At 30.3% G+C, this 27,712-nt stretch overlaps 1 protein-coding gene across 4 annotated transcripts in view; it reads left to right on the forward strand.

Moving 5' to 3' along the window:
* Positions 1 to 4,068: 4,068 nt before the first annotated feature.
* Positions 4,069 to 27,712, forward strand: part of LOC137622293 (trichohyalin-like) — a 29,192-nt gene continuing 5,548 nt past the window's right edge. For all 4 annotated transcript variants that reach the window (XM_068352851.1, XM_068352853.1, XM_068352854.1 and 1 more), the window contains exons 1-2: positions 4,069 to 4,159; positions 4,724 to 4,917. In XM_068352851.1, coding sequence (XP_068208952.1) covers positions 4,869 to 4,917 — 49 coding nt within the window. In that variant the 5' untranslated portion in view covers positions 4,069 to 4,159; positions 4,724 to 4,868. The remainder of the gene's footprint in view (positions 4,160 to 4,723; positions 4,918 to 27,712) is intronic.

Here is a 27,712-nt window from a genome sequence, read left to right on the forward strand (position 1 = left end):
TTCTATCCTTATTGTGTAGTCCTTTTAATATCTAGCGGCTCTGTTTTGTACTCTGAATTTTTTCAGCTGATAATTTGGTAAGCCATAGAACAGTGAGTTCCAGTTATCATTTCTCGGGATGGGACACCGTTTATCAGGCTGTTAATGTTTTGTAATTTCTCACTTCGAGCTAATTGTGGTAGATGGAGTTGCAATAGTTAATTCTGGTAAAAAGTCATTGTAATTGATACCACGATATTAATTCATTCCTCCACACTCCTCATGAGTGATTACGAGCCACGAAGTCGTTGGGGGCCCCAACAGGAGTTTAAGGACTCCTCTGGGTGTCAGAGCAAATGAGCAGAGGAGAACGTATTCAGAAGTCAAAACTCGAATAACAGTGAACGTATGGAGATTATTTTTGCCCCACCCTGTATTGTTTCTATTGCGATTTATACATTTATCTCACCCTGTATCGTTCTTATTATGATTTATTTGTTCTTCAGTACTATTTACTCAAATTCGTAAGTCAGTCACTTGATAAAAGAATGATAATAAGAATAACCATTTATACGAGTTAAGTTTTTTCTTCGTGTTTATAAGTTCTTAAGACCTTTTGTTATGGTTTAATATAGTAACAACCAGTTTCTGTTAACCGGTAGAGGTTTACGTAAGAAATATATAAAGAAATGTATAGGATTAATATTTATCTTCAATTCCAACCAACTAAGTTTAATTACTATAGAACAGTAAAGACTTATGCCAGATTTAGTTTTTTGAAGGCCTCAAGTTTAAAGTCTTATAGAAAATGTAATTTATTTCAAGTGGATTAAAGAAAGGATATTTGACCTCTCTAGATGGATAGACCGAAGAATCCTTCATGTTGAAGGATACCCCCGGTCCCAGTACCAAAAGTGTGTGTGTGTGTGTGTGTGTGAATTCTCCATGAATAACCGATGACAAAACATTACTCCATCCTTTCAATCGAAAGCCAATACTGTACTTTTTTCCCCCTCAGAGCAGTGTAGTTGGTAAGGAGTCACAATAATTCACTGATAGTAATAGAAATTCATGTAAAACTCAAGTCACCTTCTTCCTTTCCTTCGACGAAAAAAATATATATATATATATATATAAGGCACTTAGATAACAAGAAAGTAATTTAAAGCCTTAATAAGAAATACAAGCTGCTGATTATCCTCGACCCACATCCTATCCAAAACCACCTTTAAAGTTGCAGATTATCCCATAACCTAAATCACGTAAAATTCTAAAAAAGTAACCAACACCTAATAGACTAAAAGTGTGCAAGAGCCCGTGCCTGGCCTTAATGGCCAGCTAATCTAACAACAACAACGTGTAAAGCAACCAGTTGTCTTTCATAGTGTTTAAAGTCTTCGAAACCTAGTTTCACTCTAATATAAAATATAAATTACAGAATCATTTAGTGTATTTTATTTCCTTCAGCCAAGTACATTATTTTTTATGTGAAATTACAATGTAACATCAGACAGGAGTTTTATACTAGATACAATAAAAAATGTTTTAGAAAATAGGAAAACAACTTACACTCAATACAAACCAAGATGAAAGAATTAATTACAAAAATAGCAAAGGATCTTCGTTGAATAATTTATTCAAGAGACAAAAAAAACTTTCTAACTACAAATAACAAAATTGGTTGTTAGGTTTCAGTATGGAGAACAAATCTAGAACACTTGACATTCCAAAAACAACTTTTACAAAACAGAACATTCAAAAAAAGTAATTAGTAATATAATATAAATCCATGAATGGTTAAATATTCTCCCAAAAAATGTAAGAAAACATAATAGGATGAGAGTATAAAATTAAGCATAGAAATTTACTTTTGAATTAAAATAGCACTTGGGAAATCCATTTCTAATCATAAGAAACTAAAGGATTTTGAAAAAATAATTTTGGATTTACATTTTAAAAGATATCTGGAAGTCTTAAAAACAATTTGACAATATTAATACTTAGAAAATAATTACAGGTACTAAATAACTAAAAAGAGTAACGGTTTTAAGAGTAAAAAACCTGTCCTTCATAAAAAAAATAACTGCAAATTAATAACTAAAAAATAACTGTTTTAAGAGTACCTAAAAAACCTATCCTTCATATAGAAAAATAACTGGAAATTAATAACTAAAAAAAAAACTTTTAAGAGTAACTCAAAAACCTGTCCTTCATGAAAAAAATAACTGCAAATTAAAAGTTTCCTGATGCACCTGAATTACTTGGCCGAGAGGCCCAGCTCCTATGCAGGCGTGCGCCCAACAACTGGGTTTGCATTCGAAGAGCAAACTCGTAGCTGGCTTCAGCATACTGGAAGAACAGGGAAACGACGCCCTTAAGATAAGTCAAGATGTCCAAGCGTAAGTTACTCCCATGGATGCTGCAATCTATATGTGCCAATCTATGTCTCCTGTGGTTCCTTCTATTCCATCTATTAAACCTGCCATGTCCATTCCCTTGGTCATTATCACTTTGGTCATGACCCTCCAGAAGGGGTATATCGTCTTCCAGCACCGAAATCAGAAAATAAATGCATCCGATGGTTGTGGTGAGATCTTGCTCCAGAGGAATGTCGGGGTTCTCCGGATGCTCGCGCATCCACGTCCGAAAAAGGCCCAGAAGGGATGTGATGTCCACCTGCACAAGTTCGGGCAGAAGCAAATCCATGATGAAGCACCGAATGTAAAGAATCCTCTCTCCGAGTTGTATGTTTGACAGGTCTGGGAGCTCCTGGTGCTGCGAAAGGCGAGGCCTGGCCCTGTCGCCGAAGAAAGCCGTCAGAGGGTTTGACGGAGGCCTGCCTCCGAGGCGGTTTACACCTGGATCATTGTAGATTGAGTTAGACTGGGGAGAACCGAGATTCCAAAACCTTGCAATCTCCCGTTCCCAATCTAGATCCACGTGATTACGGGCCCAGCCGGAGTTTCTGGTTGCACGATCGTTAACTGGGACCACGAAAAACCCAGGGAACTGTGGAAGCCTAAGGTGCGGTACATTGATTACCTGTTCTGGATCTATGACAACATCCAAGAGATTGCTTTGAGCGGCCAATGAAGGGAAGTTCACTCCAACCACCTCTGTAATTCTCAAACGAGCCTGAAGCAACGATTCAGAGTGCAACGGGGTATTAGTTCGATGTCTCCATATGCTAAGCTGCAGGGCCTGCCGAAGGACCAGGGTGACATCATCAAATTGGGGTAGGGGTACGCGGTTGCCAGCCGGAGGTCTGCGCGGGATCCGGTTTTCATCCTCTCGCCGCGACCAACGCCGGCCTCTCCTGTAACCCAGTTGGCCACCACCATTAAAATCTCTGGAACTCATAACGAGTTCACGTCGGGGGGAAAGGTACAAAATGCTACGACGGAGAGGCACGAAAAGGTACAAAATGCTAAACCAGAGAGGCACGAAGCTTTTCCCAAACTGTCATTGGATAATGTCAATTCTTTGTTGTTGTTTGTCTGGATACAGAAAGGGGAGATAATCATGTTTAAATTGTCAAATGAGCAGCTGGTCTCAACTGTCAAATGAGCTTCTGAATGACCAGTTTAAATACAACTACCGAAGGAGAAAATTATTACAATCATTATTTCAATATTTTGGATGCCTTTTGGAGTTTTTGAAAATTTGGTTTTTAAAACACTCGAATTATTAGATGAGCTATGTATCCCCTTCTATGTAAATAAATATAAATACAATTATCATTAGTATTATCATTCGGCTATATGAAAGTGAAAACGGAAAATTTAAATTATTATCACCATTGCTCTTATCATTACCATCATAATTACTATTAACATTATTTTCAATAATTATGAATACTAATCTCTAAAATAAGATTCAAAATTTAAAAAAATTTACGATTTTTTTTTTTAAATCGTACCAAATTTTGACGAATTGAAAATAATAATTACCATTGGGTAATTTACCTGTCGTAACCAAACTATCAAAGTACTAATTAGGGAATTACTAAAGCTAGATTACTGTTCTGGGTATCAGGGTATTGAAACCGCTTATACATGAATTCTTAGTTTATATTATCTTCAGAAGTTAGACGAACTAGATTATCAACTTGTGTGTTTAGATAATATCTTCTTAGTGATTCGAACTCGTTTGGTCTTTGTGAAGATTCTTCTATTCAAAGGTTATTTGGCAGATCGAGTGTTAGTTTGTGAGACATGAAATTGAAAATAGAATTTAACTTTAAATCGTTGTGTTATTTTTAAAAGTGAAATTAGCATTTTGTTTTACGGGTAAATATTTTTCTTAGGATTCAAGAGAAATTTGGCCTTTAAGATCAGCTTCCGACGATAAATCACTCTCGGTGTGTTTTATTAAAAAAAGAAAAAAAAATCTATGAGCGCAAAAACTTTTGAAATTTAGTTTTAGATGAAAAAAAAAAAAAACTTTCGATGTTATTAAAATGAAACCAGTTTGATTTCCCATCTAATTTATACAATACTTTTAAATGGAAGAAACTGTTTTTTTTTTCTATAGAACTTTTCTTTCCTTTCTATATATATCAGTGCAAAAACTTGAAAAAATGTACAAAGCGAAAAAAGAAAACTGTTACATTTTTCAAATCAAACCATTTAAATACCAAATCAAATTAGACTTTGCCTCTTGAATTTTTTAAATAAAAGAAATTGCTTTTCCTTATCAAATTTGTTGTTTAAAAAATCTTATTTTACTTTTTTTTATTTTGCAGTTTTGGATCTAATAAAATCATTCCCGGTTTTCAAAAAGCGCTTTTTAATCTGAATAAACGGCCAAGTGAATGGAAATAAACTTCGAGTGTATAACGTTTAAAAAAGATAAAGAAGACAAGACAGAATAAGGAGAATTAATATGACATGGCAACTGTCACTGGAACCCTTGCAGGCGTTTGTGATAATTATTTGAGTGAGTATTCTAATTTCAATTTATTTTGATGTTCAATATACTAATAAGCTTTGCCTATGGTTGTAGTGGCCGATGTGGTAACGTCCCTGACTGGTGGACGCCAGACTGGGGTTAGAGTCCCACTCAAACTCTTTAGTTTCTTTGGTCGCTGCAACCTCACCATTCTTGTGAGGAAAGTATGAGGGGTTTGGTAGAGCCTATAGGTCTATCTGCTGAGTCATCAGCAACCACTGCCGGGCCCTCCTTGGTCCTAGCTTGGGTAGAGAGGAGGCTGGGGCACTGATCATTGTATATAAGGTCAGTCTCTAGGGCATTGTAGAAAGGGGGTTTTGGGGGATTTGGGGGGAGCCTATAGATCTATCTGCTGAGTCATCAGTAGCCACTGCCTGGTCCTCCTTGGTTCTAGCTTGGGTAGAGAGGGGGCTTGGGCACTGATCATTGTATATATGGTCAGTCTCTAGGGCATTATAGAGAGGGGGCTTTTGCACCTATCATATGTATATATGGTCAGTCTCTAGGGCATTGTAGAAAGGGGACTTGGGCGCTGATCATATGTATTTATAGTCGGTGTCTAGGGCATTGCCCTACTCGATAAGGCAATGTCACTGTCCCTTGCCCCTTCCATCCATGAGCGTCCTTTAAACCTTTAGTATTTTCTTATTCTAGTTGGTATTAAAATTGCTGGGGTTATTTCATGTATTCGTAACAAAAATGTTTTCTAATTAAGTTTGAAATATCCGGAAATACGTAAAGACTGTAAAGTATTTAAGAGATAAAAATCCTTTGTCTGTATACACAATAATTAATTCGGTAATAATTGATTCAGCGTGTACGTATTAATATAAAAAATCAATTAAATTGCTTTTTTGTTTACAATTATACGCAAGTTGATTCTGTTTACATGTATACTCAATAGTTCATTCTATTTATATGTATACACAGTAGTTAGAACAATAATTGAATCGGCATATATGAATACTTAATAATACATGCACGAACGTAAGCTTATGTCTAACCTGATCCATGGTAGTCTATAACATCTACAAGTGATAACAAGAGTAACTATAGCCAATTCTTTTTAGTGAGGCACATTTACACCGACTCGCAGGGGTGCCCTTTTCGCTCGGAAAAGTTTCCTGATCGCTGATTGGTTGGACAAGATAATTCTAACCAGTCAGATAGCAGGAAACTTTTCAGAGCGAAAAGGGCACCGCTGCGAGGCGGTGCAAATGCGCCTCATTAAAAAAAGATGAGTATAGAGGAGCACTCAGTAGCTTATCTTTTTACCTTTTGCTCGACCTTGACCTTAACCTTTGACCTTAAAATGTATTAATTGGTGTTGGGTTTATATGCTCAATAAAGTCTCTGTGACTAGGATATCCCAATTTATACCTGATATGGACGTTTTGCTCATCCGCGACCTTGACCTTTGACCTTCCAAATTTTAATAATTTCCAGCTCTTTACATAAGTTTAAAATCCTTGCCCGTTTCATCATTTTACGATTAAAATTTTGGCCGTATGGTTGATGCCCGGAATTTGACCTTTTGTCTGACCTTGATCATAGACTCGTCCTTCAACCTTAACATGTATGAATCGGTGTGAATTTTCATACACTCAAATAGGAACCTAGTTTGAAGTCTGTGTGGCAACGATGTCCAAACTTATGGCTGATTACGTGAATTGGACATTTAGCTTGACCTTTGACCTTGACCTTTCAAAATTTAATCATTTCCAGCTTTTACATACAGTTAATCCCTGCAAGTGTCATTACTCTACGATTAAGATGGTGACCAGGAAGCTGTTCACTAACAAACACAAACTTACAAACAGGGAGTAAAACACAACCTCCATTCAACTTTGTTGGCGGAAGTAATAACAATAACTATAACAATAACAATAGTAACGACAATATCACCCAAACCAGTCCTCATTATATCCGAATCTTCCCTAAGTAGGCTTCGGTTAATAATAAATACGTCTTTTCCCGAGTCTTCAACGGCAAATAACATTAATCTAAGCCTTTAATTACGTTCTTTCATAAAGAGGCTTCTATTAGCCCGGTGACCTGGTCCCAAGGGGCTGATTAACCCTATTTGACCCTATTTGCTGGTCCTAAGTGTCTTGCCTAATTGCTTCCAACATTTTTAATTTCGTTTAGTTTCATAGTTTTTCGCTCCCAACATTTTTTTTATTTCACTTCGTTTAGTTTCATAGTTTTTCGCTCCCAACATTTTTTTTTTATTTCACTTCGTTTAGTTTCATAGTTTTTCGCTCCCAACATTTTTTTTTATTTCACTTCGTTTAGTTTCATAGTTTTTCGCTCCCAACATTTTTCTATTTCACTTCGTTTAGTTTCATAGTTTTTCGCTCTTGATATTATTCATTTTTGATGATTTTACTAAATTAAAAGAAAACTTTTAATTTTTGACTTTTAGTTTTTCATTTATGATTGATATTCTGATTTTTTTAAATTTAAGGGCAAGCTGACTGTTAATTTTAACTTAAAAATAGTAAACAAAAACTATTCATTTTATTTTAATTAATTTATTGGCAAATACATAGTAACAATAATATGGTTTACATATATATAGTAATGAGTTTGATACCAAATGAATTCATATGGAAAGAGAGCGAAAGAGAGAGGTTGAATTAAAAGAAAGATATTTCAATTTCGACTTTAAGATAGCAATCAAACGAGAGAGAGAGAGAGAGAGAGAGAGAGAGAGAGAGAGAGGAGGGTGGTGGTGGTATTAAACCTGAGAGAGAGAGAGAGAGAGAGAGAGAGAGAGAGAGAGAGGAGGAGGTGGTGGAGGTATTAAACCTCAGAGAGAGAGAGAGGAGAGAGAGAGAGAGAGAGAGAGGAGGAAGAGAGGAGGAGGAGGAGCAGGAGGAGCAGGAGGAGGCGGTATTAAACCTCAGAGAGAGAGAGAGAGAGAGAGAGAGAGAGAGGAGGAGGTGGGTGGAGGTATTAAACCTCAGAGAGAGAGAGAGAGAGAGAGAGAGAGGAAGAGAGGAGGAGCAGGAGGAGGAGCAGGAGGAGCAGGAGGAGGCGGTATTAAACCTCAGAGAGAGAGAGGAGAGAGAGAGAGAGGAGGAGGAGGTGGTGGAGGTATTAAACCTCAGAGAGAGAGAGAGAGAGAGAGAGAGAGAGAGAGAGAGGAAGAGAGGAGGAGGAGGAGGAGGAGGAGCAGGAGGAGCAGGAGGAGGCGGTATTAAACCTCAGAGAGAGAGAGAGAGAGAGAGAGAGAGAGAGCGAGCGAAAGAGAGAGAGCGAGCGAGCGAGAGCGAGAGAGGGAGAGAGGGAAGGAGGAGGAGGAGCAGGAGGAGGAGGAGGAGGAGGAGGAGGAGCAGGAGCAGGAGGAGGTGGTATTAAACCTCAGAGAGAGAGAGAGAGAGAGAGAGAGAGAGAGAGAGTTTTCCATCCCCTAATCATCTGGGTATGGATTATAATATCTAGGAGGATTATATGCAGATTGTTAAACGATTAACCATGCCTGTTGACCTACTAATTATCTAGGGCAATTATGACGCACCCCGAAGCGCTCAAACGTCAACAATGTTTATGAAGGGGAATACTGTAGGTGATTTGATCGAAATCCGCATATTTGCCTGAAGAGTTTTTTTAGCAGAGGATAACTATCCTATCAATTTTGAATTTTTGGGAAATATACTCTTATTTATGTATGTATGTATGTATGTATGTATGTATGTATATATATATATATATATGTGTGTGTGTGTGTGTGTGAATATGTGTATGTGTATATATGTATATATATATATACTATATATATTTGTATGTGTATATATATGTATATGTATATACATACATATATATATGTACATATATATATATATATATATATATATGTATATGTATTTGCATATATATACATATATATATATATATATATATATATATATTTATGGTTAGCATAACAAAAAAAATACCAGACCAATTGGGACATTTATTGAAAATATATTATGTTCCATAATTGAATAGATTGGAGTTTCAAAATATTTTCTTTTTCCGTAGCAAATAAAAAAAATTATTAGGATAATTGGGAATTTTATTTGAAATATATTTTATATTTTTTTATATTTAGTTCGATATCGATAAGATTTTTGGATAGACAGAAGATTTCAAATTAATATAGATTAACTTAAATCATCTCCTCCTACGCCTATTGACGCAAAGGGCCTCGGTTAGATCTCGCCTGTCGTCTCTATCTTGTGCTTTTAAATCAATACTTCTACATGCATCATCTACCGCACGCTTCATAGACTCCAAGCATGTAAAAGAAATTACTTTAAATCATTAAAATCTTTTAAGTATTTTATATTTTTTTTCATATTTAGTATGGTTTAATTGAGAGTTCAATAAATTTATAAATAGAGGAATAGAAAGTATATTTCAAATTAATAACTATAAAATCCTTGTAAAAAAAAATCCACCAAATCATTAAAATCCTTAAGTAAAAACAAAACAACTTTAGGATGACTCAACGACCTACATATGAAGGATGAACCGCTCCTAAGGATTATAAATCTCTGCCTCTGGATGATAAACAGGATAAGAGGTATAATCTCAGCTGACCTATGGCGCTAATGTTGTTTTTCAACTTCGTCGTAATCCTTTGTCCGTCATCTTTCAATTGACACCCCGCTGTTTGTCCAGCCATGCTTCGATTTCTTGGTAATTGTAACGTGTTTCTAAGACTTCCCCCCCCCCCCCCCCCCCCCCCCCCCGTCCGGAAATAAGGTCCAGGCAATCTGTGTGTGTGTGTGTGTGTCTCTCTCTCTCTCTCTCTCTCTCTCTCTCTGTAGTTTTACTGCCTTTGGAGACACCAAGATTGACCCCCTGGTTTTTGGGCTACCAGTTCTAGATGGCAATATTTGATAGAGATCAAATGAGGCTCAATACTACACACAACAAAAAAGCCAATATTCATTCTCCTCCTACTAGACTATATAAGAATAATGCTTGTTTACTTGCCATTCAGATATTCTTGTTCAAATGTTGTATTGCCTCTGGCATATTATCCTGACGTTTTTAAAATAGCGTTCGTTACTGTGTTACTTAAGTCTGGTGATTAATCGGATGTAAATAACTATAGACCGATCAGTTGCTTTCCCTTATTAAATAAAAATTTTGAAAAATCACTATACAATCGACTCTAACTCTTTCTTTATTAGATGTAATATCTTTTCTACCTGTTAGTATGGCTTCCTGCGTGCGTCAGTATAAGTGATGCCCTTAATGGTCTTCTTGAAAATATCTACAAAGCTATGAATGAAAATGAATACCTTGGTACAGTCTTTTCAGATTTGAGTAAAGCCTTTGACACTGTGCCTCCTGCTGTGCTTCTTAAAAAGTTCTACATTATGGAAAACGCGGAAATGCATTACTCATACTAAAATCCTACTTAACGAGTCGAAAACAATTTGTGACCCTCGATGGCCATCTCTCAAGAGGTTATGAATGTCAAAATAGGTGTTCCCCAGGGATCAGTCTTAGGCCCGTTATTTTTCTTCGGCTACATCAAAGATTTACCTCGTTCAGGTGGTAGGCTAAGCTCCATACTCTTTGCCGATGGTACTACGCTTCAATTTAGTCGTAAAAATATCTACTCCCTCTGTGATACACTAACTGCTGATTTAACTCTTGTAAAAAAAAAAAAAAAAAAAAAAAAAAAAAAAAAAGCTACTAGCAAATAAGTTAACGTTACTTCATAGTCTTGTCTTTATATAGAGTTCCAGATAACATAAGAGTTGTTATAGGAAATCACGCTCTTGACCAGAAGTCCAGTGGTAGAGTTTTAGGGGTAATGCTTGTTAATAAACTGACTTTCAGTAAGCATGTTAATATGACACTTGATAAAATTGCCAAAGTAATGAGTATCATATATAGATTAAAAGAGTATTTCCCTTTATATATCATAAAACAATTTTATCACTCGTTAGTATCTCCTCACCTAAATTACTGCATTACGGCATGGGGGAGTAGTAGTAGAAACGTCTTGCAACTGTTAATTGTAATTCAAAAAACACTGGTAAGAATCATAAGCTCCAGTGATTACTTAGCTCGTACATCGCCACTCTTCCGATTGCTCTCGATATTATTATTATTATTATTATTATTATTATTATTATTAAATGCTAAGCTACAACCCTAGTTGGAAAAGCAGGATGCTATAAGCCCAGGGGCTCCAACAGGGAAAATAGCCCAGTGAGGAAAGGAAACAAGGAAAAATTAAATATTTTAAGAACAGTAACAATACTTTGAAATAAATATTTCCTACATAAACTATAAAAAACTTTAACAAAACAAGAGGAAGAGAAACTAGATAGAACAGTGTGCCCGAGTGTACCCTGGAAGACACTTATAAGCTCTCCTTAATTAATATGATGTTCCAGACACTTATATTAAACCAATTTCCAGATTTAAGAGGAAAAGTAATTCAGGAACAATCAGTTCATCCATGTGGAACAAGAAATTCAAACTTAACTCTTCCTTTCATACGTATTAACACATGCGAGCAATCGTATTTACATCAAGGTAATAAATATTGGAATACTCTGCCCGCTCATCTAAAGGCATTGTTTAGCATTCGATCTTTTAAGAAATTATATACAAATCTCTTTTTATCTGGGTACTAAAGCTGTGTTCATAAATACTTATACTTGCCTACATAACTATAATGTAAGTATCAGTTTCATTGTTTAGGATATTCTGTTTGTAAAATTAATTCTTTCACTGAATCTTTGCTTAATATCTACAGTTTTCAATGTAATATCTATAATATTCAATGTATATACCATTAGTTTCATATACCACTCTTCTTTATCATATAAATATAAATTTTCATTTGTTTTTAGGCTAATATTTTTATTCATATGTATCTGTGTGTATATATATATACTTATGTATATGTATGTATACATTTTGTATATGTATATCCAATTTTACTTCTTAGTTTTCGTTCTTAATTTATGATATTATTATTATTATTATCATTATTATTATTATTATTATTATCATTATTATTATTATTAGCCAAGCTACAACCCTAGTTGGAAAAGCAAGATGCCATAAGTCCAAGAGCTCCAACAGGGAAAAATAGCCCAGTGAGGAAAGAAAATAAGGAAATAAATAAATGAGAACAAATTAACAATAAATCATTCTGAGAACAGTAACAATGTCAAAACAGATATCATATATAAACTATAAAAAGACTTATATCAGCCTGTTACACATTAAGACATTTGCTGCAACTTTGAACTTTTGAAGTTCTACTGATTCAACTACCAGATTAGGAAGATCATTCCGCAACTTAGTCACAGCTGGAATAAAACTTCTAGAATACTGTGTAGTATTGAGCCTCATGGTGGAGAAGGCCTGGCTATTTTAAAGTTAACTGTCTGCCTAGTATTACGAACAGGATAGTATTGTCCAGGGAGATCTGAATGTAAAGGATGGTCAGAATTATGAAAAATTTTATGCAACGTGCATAATGAACTAATTGAACGACGGTGCCAAATATTAATATCTAGATCAGGAATAAGAAATTTAATAGACCGTAAGTTTCTGTCCAACAAATTAAGATGAGTTTATTTTAGTTGTATTATTACTCGAAGAGCTCTACTCCACATGGGCTTGGACTGAGTCTTTTTTGTAAATCTTTTTGAAAGGATTTTTTGTCCAATAAACATTATCATTATCATTATTACTGTATTCTAGAAGTTTTATTCCAGCTGTGACCAAGTTGAGGAATGATCTTCCTAATTGGGTAGTTGAATCAGTAGAACTTCAAAAGTTCACTTGCTGCAAATGTTTTAATATTGAAAATATTGAACAGTATGAACAGGCTGCCATAAATCTTTTTATGGTTTATGTATGAAATAGCTGTTTTGATGTTGTTAATGTTTTTCAAATATTTCAAGTTAATTTTTCATTACTTCTTATATCGTTTATTTATTTCCTTATTTGTTTTCCTCACTGGGCTATTTTTCCCTATTGGAGTCCTTGGGCTTTTAGCATCTTGCTTTTCCAACTAGGGTTGTAGCTTAACTAATAATAATAATCTTATTATTATTAATATTATTATTATTATTATTATTATTATTATTATTATTATTAGCTAAGCTATTACCCTAGCTGGAAAAGCAGGATGCTATAAGCCCAAGGGCTCCAACAGGAAAAAATAGCCCAGTGAGGAAATTATATAGGGAAATAAATAAACGATATAAGAAATAATAAACAATTAAAATGAAATATTTTAAGAACATAGATATTGAGTTGATCTTTTATCTATCCTATCCTATCAGATAGGAAACATATTCAGTTTTCCATTGCAATCTCCATTTTTTCATAGTAAGTTAGACTTGCTATTCTAGTTACATTAAGGGCTTCTTTTCTGGTCCTAAACAACCAACCTACAACCCTAGTTTAAAAAGCAGAATGCTATAAGCCCAATGGCCCCGGCAGGGAAAATAGCTTAGTGAGGAAAAGAAATAAACTAAGAGAAGTTTAAGAACAATAACATTAAAATAAATCTTTCATATATAAACTCTAAAAACTTCAAAATAACAAGATTAAGAGAAACAAGATAGAATAGTCTTTCTGAGTGTACCCTCAAGCAAGAGAACTCTACCCCAAGACAGTGGAAGACCATGGTACAGAGGCTATGGCACTACCCAAGAATAGAGAACAAAGGTTTGGTTTTGGAGAGTTCATTTAGGATCTTTCGTAAGTCGTTTTATCGTAGCCTATACAATCTAAGGTATTCTGTATTTTTCATGCCTTATATTGCTCGTTAATTGTCAAATCCACATTATCGAAGCACTTGAGAGAACAAGAAAGTCTTCAGTTTCCTCTTGAAAGCCTAAATTTATTGTCTTTCAGGTGTCTCTAGGGCTGCATATTTGAAAGATCTAGAACCTACAGTAGAGAGATATCTTGGTTCTAAATGCGTAATTCAGTATATCAATATTTGCTTATTTACTATCAATTAAATTTACTTTTCATTTTCTGTTAGAATTATTTATATAACCAGTTATGAAATATTATATAGGAAAGGTAGATTTTCTTAAGAGTTTAAACTATAGACTAACTAACTATTTTGACTTGGCAAAATGTTTTATTTTGATTGTTAATTACTTTTCTTACTTATTTAGTTCCTTATTTCCTTCCCTCACGGAGCTATTTTTCCTTGTTGGGGTGCTTGGGCTTATAGGATTTTGCTTTTCCAACTAGGGTCGTAACTTAGTTTTAATAATAATAATAATAATAATGATGATGATGATGATGATAATTATAATAATGAAAAAAATATCACGATTTGTATATATAGTTCTGTACTATAAAGTATGTATCTTAAGCGTTCATTATTGTAAAACAAGACTAGACTACTTAAATTCAATTAAAAACCGATGAAATGTCTTGGCTAATCAATATGGCAGATTGCAAGTGGAATAACACTATTAATGAGGTTTCTAAAGACAAGTTTTCTTCAAGCTTTGTCTTAAAGACAAGTTTTCTTCAAGCTTTGTCTTAAAGACAAGTTTTCTTCAAGCTTTGTCTTAAAGACAAGTTTTCTTCAAGCTTTGTCTTAAAGACAAGTTTTCTTCAAGCTTTGTCTTAAGACAAGTTTTCTTCAAGCTTTGTCTTAGACAAATTACCCTCAAGCTTTGTCTTAAAGACAAGTTTTCTTCAAGCTTTGTCTTAAAGGCAAGTTAGCTTCAAGCTTTGTCTTAAAGACAAGTTAGCTTCAAGCTTTGTCTTAAAGACAAGTTTTCTTCAAGCTTTGTCTTACAGACAAGTTAGCTTCAAGCTTTGTCTTAAAGACAAGTTAGCTTCAAGCTTTGTCTTAAAGACAAGTTAGCTTCAAGCTTTGTCTTAAAGACAAGTTTTTTTCAAGCTTTGTCTTACAGACAAGTTAGTTTCAAGCTTTGTCTTAAGACAAGTTAGCTTCAAGCTTTGTCTTAAGACAAGTTAGCTTCAAGCTTTGTCTTAAAGACAAGTTAGCTTCAAGTTTTGTCTTTTATGCTAGGGCACCTCGTGCGCACATACGCTATAGCATTTAATGTATTCATCCTGGGGCTGTTACAATCTCTCTCTCTCTCTCTCTCTCTCTCTCTCTCTCTCTCTCTCTCTCTCTCTCTCTCTCTCTCTCTCTCAATCAAATTTTCCAAAAGACCAGTAAGAAATATGACCTTTGGATAGTTACTCATTCCTTATCTTCATCACGAGACAACCCCTTCGTAACGAACTTTTGAGAGAGAGAGAGAGAGAGAGAGAGAGAGAGAGAGAGAGAGAGAGAGAGAGAGAGAGAGAGAGAGAGAGAGAGAGAGTCTTGTTACAATCACGGTTTAGATCGTAGTTACACAGATATTGAGAAAGTGTGAATTATTTGAGCCTTGTGTTGATTTCGTATTACAAGATTCTGTTTTCGTAATCTCCGATGGAAATTTGAACGAGAATTTTGGATTTCTCTATTGTTTTTCCTTTAAAACTTTGTTTCTTGAAAGGTTTTTCTATTGTTTTTACTTTAAAACTTTGTTTCCTTAAAGATTTGTCGATTGTTTTCCTTTAAAACTTTGCTTCTTTAAAGGTTTTTCTATTGTTTTTCCTTTAAAACTTTGTTTCTTTAAAGATTTGTCGATTGTTTTTCCTTAAAAACTTGTTTCTTTAAAGATTTCTATTGTTTTTAATTCAAAACTTTATTTCTTTAAAGATTTGTCGATTGTTTTTCCTTTAAAACTTTATTTATGTAAAGGTTTTTCTATTGTTTTTACTTTAAAACTTTGTTTCCTTAAAGATTTGTCGATTATTGTTTTTCCTTCAAAACTTTGTTTCTTGAAAGGTTTTTCTATTGTTTTTCCTTTAAAACATTGTTTCTTTAAAAATTTGTCGATTGTTTTTCCTTTAAAACTTGTTTCTTTAAAAGTTTTTCTATTGTTTTTCCTTTAAAACTTTATTTCTTTAAAGATTTGTCGATTGTTTTTCCTTTAAAACTTGTTTCTTTAAAGACTTGTTATTTTTCCTTTAAAACATTGTTTCTTTAAAGGTTTTTCTATTGTTTTTCCTTTAAAACTTTGTTTCTTTGAAGATTTTTCTATTTCTTTTTTGCCGTTTAAACTTTTCCTTTATATTTCTATTGTTTTGGCGTTGAAACTCTTCCTTTATTTTTCTAGTATTTTTCCTTTAAAACTTTTTCTTAAGTTGTTTTTACTTTGAAACTTTGTTGCTTTAAAGATTTTCCTATTGTTTACTTGTAAAACTTTGTTTCTTTAAAAATCCGTCTATTTTTTTCCCTTTAAAACTTTTTTTTAAAGATTTTCTATTGTTTTTCCTATAAAACTTTGTTTCTTTAAAGATTTTTCTATTGTTTTCCCTCTAAAACTTTGTTCCTTTAAAGATTTATCTGTATTTTTCTTTTAAAACTTTATTCATTAAAAGATTTTTCTATTGTTTATGCTTTAAAACTTTGTTTCTTTCAAGATTTTTCTATTGTTTTCCATAAAACTTTGTTTCTTTAAAGATTTTTCTATTGTTTATCCTATAAAACTTTTTCTTTAATCTATTGTTTATCCTTTAAAACTTTTTCTTTAAAGATTGTTCTATTGTTTATCCTTTAAAACATTTTTTCAATTCAATTTTTTTCCCAAAACTTTGTTTCTTTCAAGAATTTTCTATTATCCTTTAAAACTTTGTTTCTTTTAAAAAAAATAATATTTTTTTCCTTAAACTTTGCTTCTTTCAAGATTTTTCTATTGTTTTTCCTTTAAAACTTCGTTTCTTTAAAGATTCTTCTATTGTTTTTCCTTTGAAACTTTGTTTCTTTAAAGATTTTTCTATTGTTTTTCCATTAAAACTTGTTTCTTTAAAGATTTTTCTATTGCTTATCCTTTAAAACTTTTTCTTTAAAGATTTTCTATTGTTTATCCTTTAAAAAATCTGTTTTTCCTTAAACTTTGTTTCTTTTAATATTTTTCTATTATTTTTCTTTCAAAACGTTTTTTTTCCAGATTTTCTATTTTTTTCCTTTAAAACTTTGTTTCTTTAAAGATTTTTTCTGTTTCTTTTCCTTTAAAACTTTATCAATACCTTTAATATAAATCATTAACTTAAACCTGATTAGCAAATCTAACGGATAATACCTGTAATATAAATCGTTACTTAAGAATTGGTTACCATATGTGACAGATATCTGTAATATATTATTATTATTATTATTATTATTATTATTATTATTAGCTAAGCTACAATTCTAGTTAGAAAAACAGGATGCTATAAGTCCGGGTACTCCAACAGGGAAAATAGCCCAGTGAGGAAAAAAATAGGAAAGTAAAATATTCTAAGAAAAGTAACATTAAAATAAATATCTCCTATATAAACTACAGTAACTTTAGCAAAACAAGACAAAGAGAAATAAGATAGTGTGCTCGAGCGTACCCTCAAGCAAGAGAACTCTAACCCAAGACAGTGGAAGACCAAGGTACAGAGGCTATGGCCCTACCATTGTTTTGAACATAGTTACCATATGAGACAGATAATACCTGTAATGTAAATCAGGAATTTAATCAACCTGGTCACCAAATGTGACAGATAATAAGTGTAATATAAATCTTGAATTAAAACATGGTTACTATAAGTAACGGATAATACCTGTAATATAAATCATTATTTAAAGTCTGGTTACAATGTGTAACGGATAATACCTGTAATATAAATCATTATTTAGTCTGGTTACCATGTGTAACGGATAATACCTGTAATATAAGTCATTATTTAAATTCTGGTTACCATGTGTAACGGATAATACCTGTAATATAAGTCATAATTTAAAGTCTGGTTACCATGTGTAACGGATAATACCTGTAATATAAGTCATTATTGAAAGTCTGGTTACCATGTGTAACGGATAATACCTGTAATATAAGTCATTATTTAAATTCTGGTTACCATGTGTAACGGATACTACCTGTAATATAAGTCATAATTTAAAGTCTGGTTACCATGTGTAACGGATAATACCTGTAATATAAATCATTATTTAGTCTGGTTACCATGTGTAACGGATAATACCTGTAATATAAGTCATAATTTAAATTCTGGTTACCATGTGTAACGGATAATACCTGTAATATAAGTCATAATTTAAAGTCTGGTTACCATGTGTGACGGATAATACCTGTAATATAAGTCATTATTGAAAGTCTGGTTACCATGTGTGACGGATAATACCAGTAATATAAGTCATTATTTAAAGTCTGGTTACCATGTGTGACGGATAATACCTGTAATATAAGTCATTATTTAAAGCCTGGTTACCATGTGTGACGGATAATACCTGTAATATAAGTCATTATTTAAAGTCTGGTTACCATGTGTAACGGATAATACCTGTAATTTAAGTCATTATTTAAAGTCTGGTTAAAATGTGTAACGGATAATACCTGTAATATAAGTCATTATTTAAAGTCTGGTTGCCATGTGTAACGGATAATACCTGTAATATAAGTCATTATTTAAATTCTGGTTGCCATGTGTAACGGATAATACCTGTAATATAAGTCATAATTTAAAGTCTGGTTACCATGTGTAACGGATAATACCTGTAATATAAGTCATTATTGAAAGTCTGGTTACCATGTGTAACGGATAATACCTGTAATATAAGTCATTATTTAAAGTCTGGTTACCATGTGTGACGGATAATACCTGTAATATAAGTCATTATTTAAAGCCTGGTTACCATGTGTGACGGATAATACATGTAATATAAGTCATTATTTAAAGTCTGGTTACCATATGTGACGGATAATACCTGTAATATAAGTCATTATTTAAAGCCTGGTTACCATGTGTGACGGATAATACATGTAATATAAGTCATTATTTAAAGTCTGGTTACCATGTGTAACGGATAATACCTGTAATATAAATAATTATTTAGTCTGGTTACCATGTGTAACGGATAATACCTGTAATATAAGTCATTATTGAAAGTCTGGTTACCATGTGTAACGGATAATACCTGTAATATAAGTCATTATTTAAAGTCTGGTTACCATGTGTGACGGATAATACCTGTAATATAAGTCATTATTTGAAGCCTGGTTACCATGTGTGACGGATAATACCTGTAATATAAGTCATTATTTAAAGCCTGGTTACCATGTGTGACGGATAATACATGTAATATAAGTCATTATTTAAAGTCTGGTTACCATGTGTAACGGATAATACCTGTAATATAAATCATTATTTAGTCTGGTTACCATGTGTAACAGATAATACCTGTAATATAAGTCATAATTTAAAGTCTGGTTACCATGTGTAACGGAAAATACCTGTAATATAAGTCATTATTGAAAGTCTGGTTACCATGTGTAACAGATAATACCTGTAATATAAGTCATTATTTAAAGTCTGGTTACCATGTGTGACGGATAATACCTGTAATATAAGTCATTATTTAAAGCCTGGTTACCATGTGTGACGGATAATACATGTAATATAAGTCATTATTTAAAGTTTGGTTACCGTGTGTAACGGATAATACCTGTAATATAAATCATTATCTAAAGTCTGGTTACAATGTGTAACGGATAATATCTGTAATATAAGTCACTATTTAAAGTCTGGTTACCATGTGTGATGGATAATAACTGTAATATAAGTCATTATTTAAAGTCTGGTTACCCTGTGTAACGGATAATACCTGTAATATAAGTCATTATTTAAAGTCTAGTTAAAATGTGTAACGGATAATACCTGTAATATAAGTCATTATTTAAAGTCTGGTTACCATGTGTAACGGATAATACCTGTAATATAAGTCACTATTTAAAGTCTGGTTACAATGTGTAACGGATAATATAAGTCACTATTTAAAGTCTGGTTACCATGTGTAACGGATAATACCTGTAATATAAGTCATTATTTAAAGTCTGGTTACAATGTGTAACGGATAATACCTGTAATATAAGTCATTATTTAAAGTCTGGTTACAATGTGTAACGGATAATACTTTTAAAATAAAGTAAAAGTCATAATCTAATTTCATACAACGATGACCATGAAAAATCTTAAATGTCCAGTTCCTGGAGGTAAAAGAAATCGTTTTATACAATCTTAACCCTTAGTTACTTCAAGAACCAACTGCTTTTAACCCCAAGGGACAGTGCGCACCCAGTGGCTGAGATCATATCGGCCTATTCTTCTAACGGAAATACGTAAATGGCTTATTTATGCCTTTAGATATTCAAGGTTTTTTTTGTTACTTTGATTCAGTTTCTTTTATTTCTTTTAAATATTACAATATTTTACTGTAATTTTGTTTATTATACTATCTTGATTCAATTGATTTAAAATAGCATGCTATTTTAATTCAATTTCTTTAGAATAGCAAGCTATTTCAATTCAATTTCATTAGAATAGCATGCTATTTTAATTAAATTTCTTCAAAATAGCATGCTATTTTATTTAAATTTCTGAGAAATATCATGCTATTTTATTTAAATTTCTGAGAAATATCATGCTATTTTAATTCAATTTCTTTAAAATAGCATGCTATTTTAATTAAATTTCTTCAAAATAGCAAGCTATTTCAATTCAATTTCATTAGAATAGCATGCTATTTTAATTAAATTTCTTCAAAATAGCATGCTATTTTATTTAAATTTCTGAGAAATATCATGCTATTTTATTTAAATTTCTGAGAAATATCATGCTATTTCATTTAAATTTCTGAGAAATATCATGCTATTTTATTTAAATTTCTGAGAAATATCATGCTATTTTAATTCAATTTCTTTAAAAAAGCATGCTATTTTAATTCAATTTCTTCAAAATAGCATGCTATTTTAATTCAATTTCTTTAGAATATCAGGCTATTTTAATTCAATTTCTTTAGAATATTAGGCTATTTTAATTCTATTTCTTTAGAATATCATGCTATTCTAATTCAATTTCTTTAGAATATCAGGCTATGTTAATTCAATTTCTTTAGACTATCAGGCTATTTTAATTCATTTTTTTAGAATATCATACCATTTTAATTTAATTTCTTTAAAATATCACATTTCATATGCTATTTTACTTAAATTTTGTTCAAGTATTATACCATTTTAATTAAATTTCTGTAAAATATCATACCATTTTAATTTAATTTCTTTAAAATATCATACCATTTTAATTCTATTTCTTCAAGATATACCATTTTAATTTAATTTTTCAAAAATATACTATCTTAAATTTCTTTGAAATATTATTTTAATTAAATTTTCTTATTTCTTTTAAATGTTAGCATTTTGATTAGATTTCTTTTAAATATTAGAAATATTGTTCCATCTGAATGCAATTTCTTTTAAATATTTGAAATATTGTTCCATCTAAATGCAATTTCTTTTAAATATTTGAAATAGTTCCATCTGAATGCAATTTCTTTTAAATATTTGAAATAGTTCCATCTGAATGCAATTTCTTTTAAATAATTGAAATATTGTTCCATCTGAACGCAATTTCTTTCAAATGTTTGAAATATTGTTCCATCTGAATGCAATTTCTTTTAAATATTTGAAATATTGTTACATCTGAATGCAATTTCTTTTAAATATTTGAAATATTGTCCCATCTGAATGCAATTTCTTTTAAATATTTGAAATATTGTTCCATCTGAATGCAATTTCTTTTAAATATTTGAAATATTGTTCCATCTGAATGCAATTTTTTTCTAAATATTTGAAATATTGTTCCATCTGAATGCAATTTCTTTTAAATATTTGAAATATTGTTCCATCTGAATGCAATTTTTTTCTAAATATTTGAAATATTGCCCCATCTGAATGCAATTTCTTTTAAATATTTGAAATATTGTTACATCTGAACGCAATTTCTTTTAAATATTAGAAATATTGTTCCATCTGAATGCAATTTCTTTTAAATATTTGAAATATTGTTCCATCTGAATGCAATTTCTTTTAAATATTTGAAATATTGTTCCATCTGAATGCAATTTCTTTTAAATATTTGAAATATTGTTCCATCTGAATGCAATTTCTTATAAATATTAGAAATATTGTTCCATCTCAATGCAATTTCTTTTAAATATTTGAAATATTGTTCCATTTGAATGCAATTTCTTTTAAATAGTGTATTCTAATTAACAGTCTCTTAAATATTCTATTTTTTTTTTTTTTTTTTTTTGTATATCATACATTTTTATTCAATTTCATTTCGATAATATACTATTTTAATTCAATTTCTTGTAGATATTAAACTATTTTAATTAGATTTCTTTTACATAGTATTCTATTTTAATTCAATTTCTTGTAGATATTAAACTATTTCAATTAGATTTCTTTTAGACAGTATTCTATTTTAATTCAATTTCTTGTAGATATTACACTATTTTAATTAGATTTATTTTAGATAGTATTCTATTTTAATTATTTTTTTTTTTAGATATTATACTATTTGAACTCCATTTCCTTTAAATATTATACTATTTTAACTCCATTTCTTTTAGATATTATACTATTTTGATTCAATTTCTTTAAGATATACTATTCAAATTCCAATTATTTTCGATATCATAATATTTAAATATAATTCCTTTTAAATATTGTTCTATTTTAATTATTTCAAATATTCTCTGATAATTCAATTTCTCTTATATTGCGTCAATGAAATTTCTCTTAAACATCATAGTTTAAATCAGAATTAATGATAAAAGAAATAGCACCTAGAGTTAACTAATGCCTTTTAAATGTTGTATTTTAATTAATTTTTGAATATTCTATGTTAATTCAATTTCTCTTAAACATCATATATTCAAATCAAATTTCTTCTAAGTAGTATACTATTCTAATTAAATTTATTTAAATATGCTATTCTTATTCCATTTCTTTGAAGTAGTGTACTATTCTAATTCAATTTCTTTTAAGTAGTATACTATTCTAATTCAATTTCTTTTTAGTATACTATTCTGATTCAATTTCTTTTTAGTATACTATTCTAATTCAGTATCTTTTAAGTACACTAATCTAATTCAATTTCTTTTAAATATACTCATTTAATTCAATTTCTCTTAAGTATACTAATCTAATTCAATTTCTTAAGTAAGATACTAATCTAATTCAATTTCGTAAGTAATATACTAATCTAATTCAATTTCTTAAGTAATAAACTAATCTAATTCAATTTCTTTTAAATATACTAATCCAATTAAATTTCTCTTAAATATACTAATAATTCAATTTCTTAAGTAATATACTAATCTAATTCAATATCTTAAGTAATATACTAATCTAATTCAATTTCTTAAGTAATAAACTAATCTAATTCAGTTTCTTTCAAATATTATACTAATCTAATTCAATTTCTTTTAAGTATTATACTAATCTAATTCAATTTCTTTTAAATATTGAGTGATTATCTCAAAAAAGTCTTCATGATAAAAACAAAAATTAGAACCTAGAGTTATTTAACTATATCTTTGCACTATATAAGCAATTCCTAAAACTCCAAACTCTAACGTCCATCTCTTGGAGGTACAATACCTTCTTGGACATTCACCCCTTTCCCACGTACCCCCAACTTATGTTAGCCCCACTCTCCTAGGCCCCACTACCCCCGCACCGCCCCTCCTTCCTATAGCATTCAAAATTCTCCAAACTGATTGGCTGAGAGCCCCCCCCCCCCCCCCCCCCCCCCGCCCCCGTCTGGAAACAATGTTCGGGCAATCTGGGTGTGTGTGCGCGCTCCTACTTTAAAGATGTTGGTCACGTGGTGTGGGGAAGGAGAAGGAAGAAGACATGGAGTCATTTCCATCCTATTAGCGTCCTTTGAAATTTAATCTTTTAAATTAATTCATATTACAATTTGGTGCCTTTTTTTTTAAATTTATTCTTCAAAATTAATTCCTATTACTATTTAGTGCCCTTGTAAAAAAAAAAAAAAAATATATATATATATATATATATATATATATATATATATATATATATATATATATATATATATATATATTTAGTTGCTTAATGTCAGTTGTTGTAGTAGTAGTAGGAATTTACTATCATTATTATTGCTGTAAATTTCAATAGTAGAATTTTTCTCCAACATAATTTAAAAATCTTATCTATTCCAACCGAGGTAATAAGTTATATTCTGTGATTCCTGTGACGATACATAAATTAACCGTTCAATCATCATTTTAGGGGTTTCTCTATATTTGTCAAAAGATGAAAAGTAATAGTTATAGACAACAACAACAACAACAACAACAGCAACACCAACAACAACAAAAACAAATGCATTTTTTTCTTCTAACCTAATACAAAGGAAAAAAAAATTATAATAATAAAATTCGGTATTTCGAATTCTTCAATTTTAGAATTTTAAAATGTCTCAAATTTCTGCTCATTTGGTAACCAGCTAATAATCTAAAGTTATTTTCAAATACGGCTTTATTTTCGGATAACAAAATCAATTAAACATAATAAAAAACATTATGCTCTCTCTCTCTCTCTCTCTCTCTCTCTCTCTCTCTCTCTCTCTCTCTCTCTCTCTCTCTCTCTCTCCCCCATCCTGTAGTATCCATAAGATGAGATAAACTACAAACGCCACAAACAAAATCCCTGTAGGCCCAATCCAAAGTACGGTAGGCCTACTTAAAGATTTGGACTTCACCATAGCTCTACTTCTGCACGTGCGGCTGTAACTGGTATAGGCCTATGAAGGCATATCCCTCCAAGAGATGTTAATCTCAGATTATAAGCAAGAGTTAATTCTCCTCTTGATTCCAGGAGATTTCCAGATTTAATCCACTCCTAAAGGAATCTCTTAAGACTGGAAGGTAATAAGGTCTTTGGGCAATCTCCTTAGGTCTAAAGAAGTTTCTGAACTATAAAGGCAGATGAAAATTATATAGGATTATAGGTGACTTTTGTTTACTGTCCATAAACAAGAATGACGTTTCTCAAGGTTGACTTTGATGCTTCCGTTATGAATATTGTTGTTGTTGTTGTTGGTTCGTTATTATAAAGCTTTATTAATTCTCATCTTTATTATCATCATTATCATTAACATTATGATTATCAATTATCTCATTTTGTTATAATATATGCTGTTATTATTATTATTATTATTATTATTATTATTATTATTATTATTATTAATGTTGTTGTTTCATTAATATAAATCAGTATCAATTATCTCTTTAACATAAATGCAGTTATTATTATTATTATTATTATTATTATTATTATTATTGTTGTTATTGTTTTTTTTCACTATTAAAGATTAACAAATCCCATTATTATTATTATTATTATTATTATTATTATTATTATTATCATGTAAACTACAACCCTAATTGGAAATGTAAAATGCTATAAGGAAATAAATAAACTATTTGAAAAGTTATGGATAATGTACAATATCTTAAGATCATTAACAACATTAAAATAGATCTGCCATATGTAAACTATGAAGAGAGACTTTTTCAGGCTGTTCAACACAAAAACATGCGCTGGAAGTTTGAATGTTTTGAAGTTCCGCCGATTCAACTATCTGTATTCTGGAAGTTTTATTCCAGCCAAGGCCAATATTGGCCTTGATTCCAGCTGTGACCAAGTTGTGGAATGGTCTTCCTAATCGGGTAGTTGAATCAGTAGAACTTCTAAAGTTCAAAGTTGCAGCAATTGTTTTTATGTTGACCAGGCTGACATGAGTCTTTTTATAGTATATATATGACCTATCTGTTTTGACGTTGTTAATAGTTTATATAGGACATATCTGTTTTGACGTTGTTAATAGTTTGTAAAGGACATATCTGTTTTGACGTTGTTAATAGTTTATATATGACATATCTGTTTTTGACGTTGTTAATAGCTTATATATGAAATATCTGTTTTGACGTTGTTACTGTTTTTAGAATGATTTATTGTTAATTTATTCTCATCATTTATTCATTTCCTTATTTTCTTTCCTCACTGGGCTATTTTTCCCTATTGGAGCCCTTGGGCTTATGGCATCTTGCTTTTCCAACAAGGGTTGTAGCTTGGCTAGTAATAAGTTCTCATCATTTATTTATTTCCTTTCTTCACTGGGCTATTTTTTCCTATTGGAGCCCTTGTGCTTATAGCATCTTGCTTTTCCAACAAGGGTTGTAGCTTGGCAAATAATAATAATAATAATAATAATAATAATAATAATAATAATCACACCACACACTGGTCACAGCTGTTATAAAACTTAGCATCTATATTGAAGTCTCAAACGTGTTAGGTAGTTTCATAGATGTATACAAGAAATTCTAATTTAGAATTGATTGGAGGAAATTAGACACTCAATTTTACTTTACTATATTTAACATGTAACCAATATCTATGATCTTCAGGTTTTATCAATTCAAAATTAAATAGGTATTGTTAAATCACTGGAATTTTTTTAGATAAAATAGGTATAATCATTATAGTGACTAAACAGGTTTTACTGTATTTGCACTGCTTTATTTTATATATATACTGTATATATATATATATATATATATATATATATATATATATATATATGTATGTGTGTGTATATATGTATATGTAAATATGTATACACACATATAATATATGTACATATGTGTATATATATATATATATATATATATATATATATATATATATATATATATATATATATATGTATATATGTATATATGTATATATGTATATATATATATATATATATATATATATATATATATATTCTGTATATGTACATGTATTTGTATATCTATATCTATGTGTGTATGTGTAAATATAAATAAATATATATGCATATATATTATATTATGTATATAAATATATAATATATATGTGTGTGTATGTATATATATAAATATATATATATATATATATATATATATATATATGTGTGTGTGTATATAATTAAAAAATTATATATATATACATATATATATGTATGTGTATATATATATATATATATATATATATATATATATATATATATATATACATACAGTATATATATATATATATATATATATATATATATATATATATATGTGTGTGTGTGTGTGTATTGTATTATATATATAAATAATATATATACATATATTGTGTGTATATATATATATATATATATATATATGTATATATATTATTTATATAAATATATATATACATATCTATATATATATATATATATATATATTATTATATAAATATATATATATATATACATATTATGTATATAAATACACACATTTATATATATATATATATATATATATATATATATATATATATAAATTATATATATGTATATATATTATGCATATAAATATATAAATATACATATATATATATATATATATATATATATATATATATATATATTATGTATATGAATATATATATACATATATGTATATAAATATATATTTATATATACATATATATGTATATATACATACATATATCATCTATAATAAATATATATATATATATATATATATATATATATAAACGTATATGTATATAGATATATATATATATATATATATATATATATATATATATGTATATACACATATAATATATATACATATATATACATATTATATATATACTTGCATATATACATGTATATACATGCATATATACATTTATATTAATAGGTAAATTTCTATTCTGCCAAATAGAAATTTACCAGACCAGGTATTCATGAGATTTGCTTTGTCCATCTAATGATGAATAATCTTTAG

Source organism: Palaemon carinicauda, chromosome 29 (assembly GCF_036898095.1).
Source record: "Palaemon carinicauda isolate YSFRI2023 chromosome 29, ASM3689809v2, whole genome shotgun sequence".
In the NCBI taxonomy this organism is placed as follows: domain Eukaryota; kingdom Metazoa; phylum Arthropoda; class Malacostraca; order Decapoda; family Palaemonidae; genus Palaemon; species Palaemon carinicauda.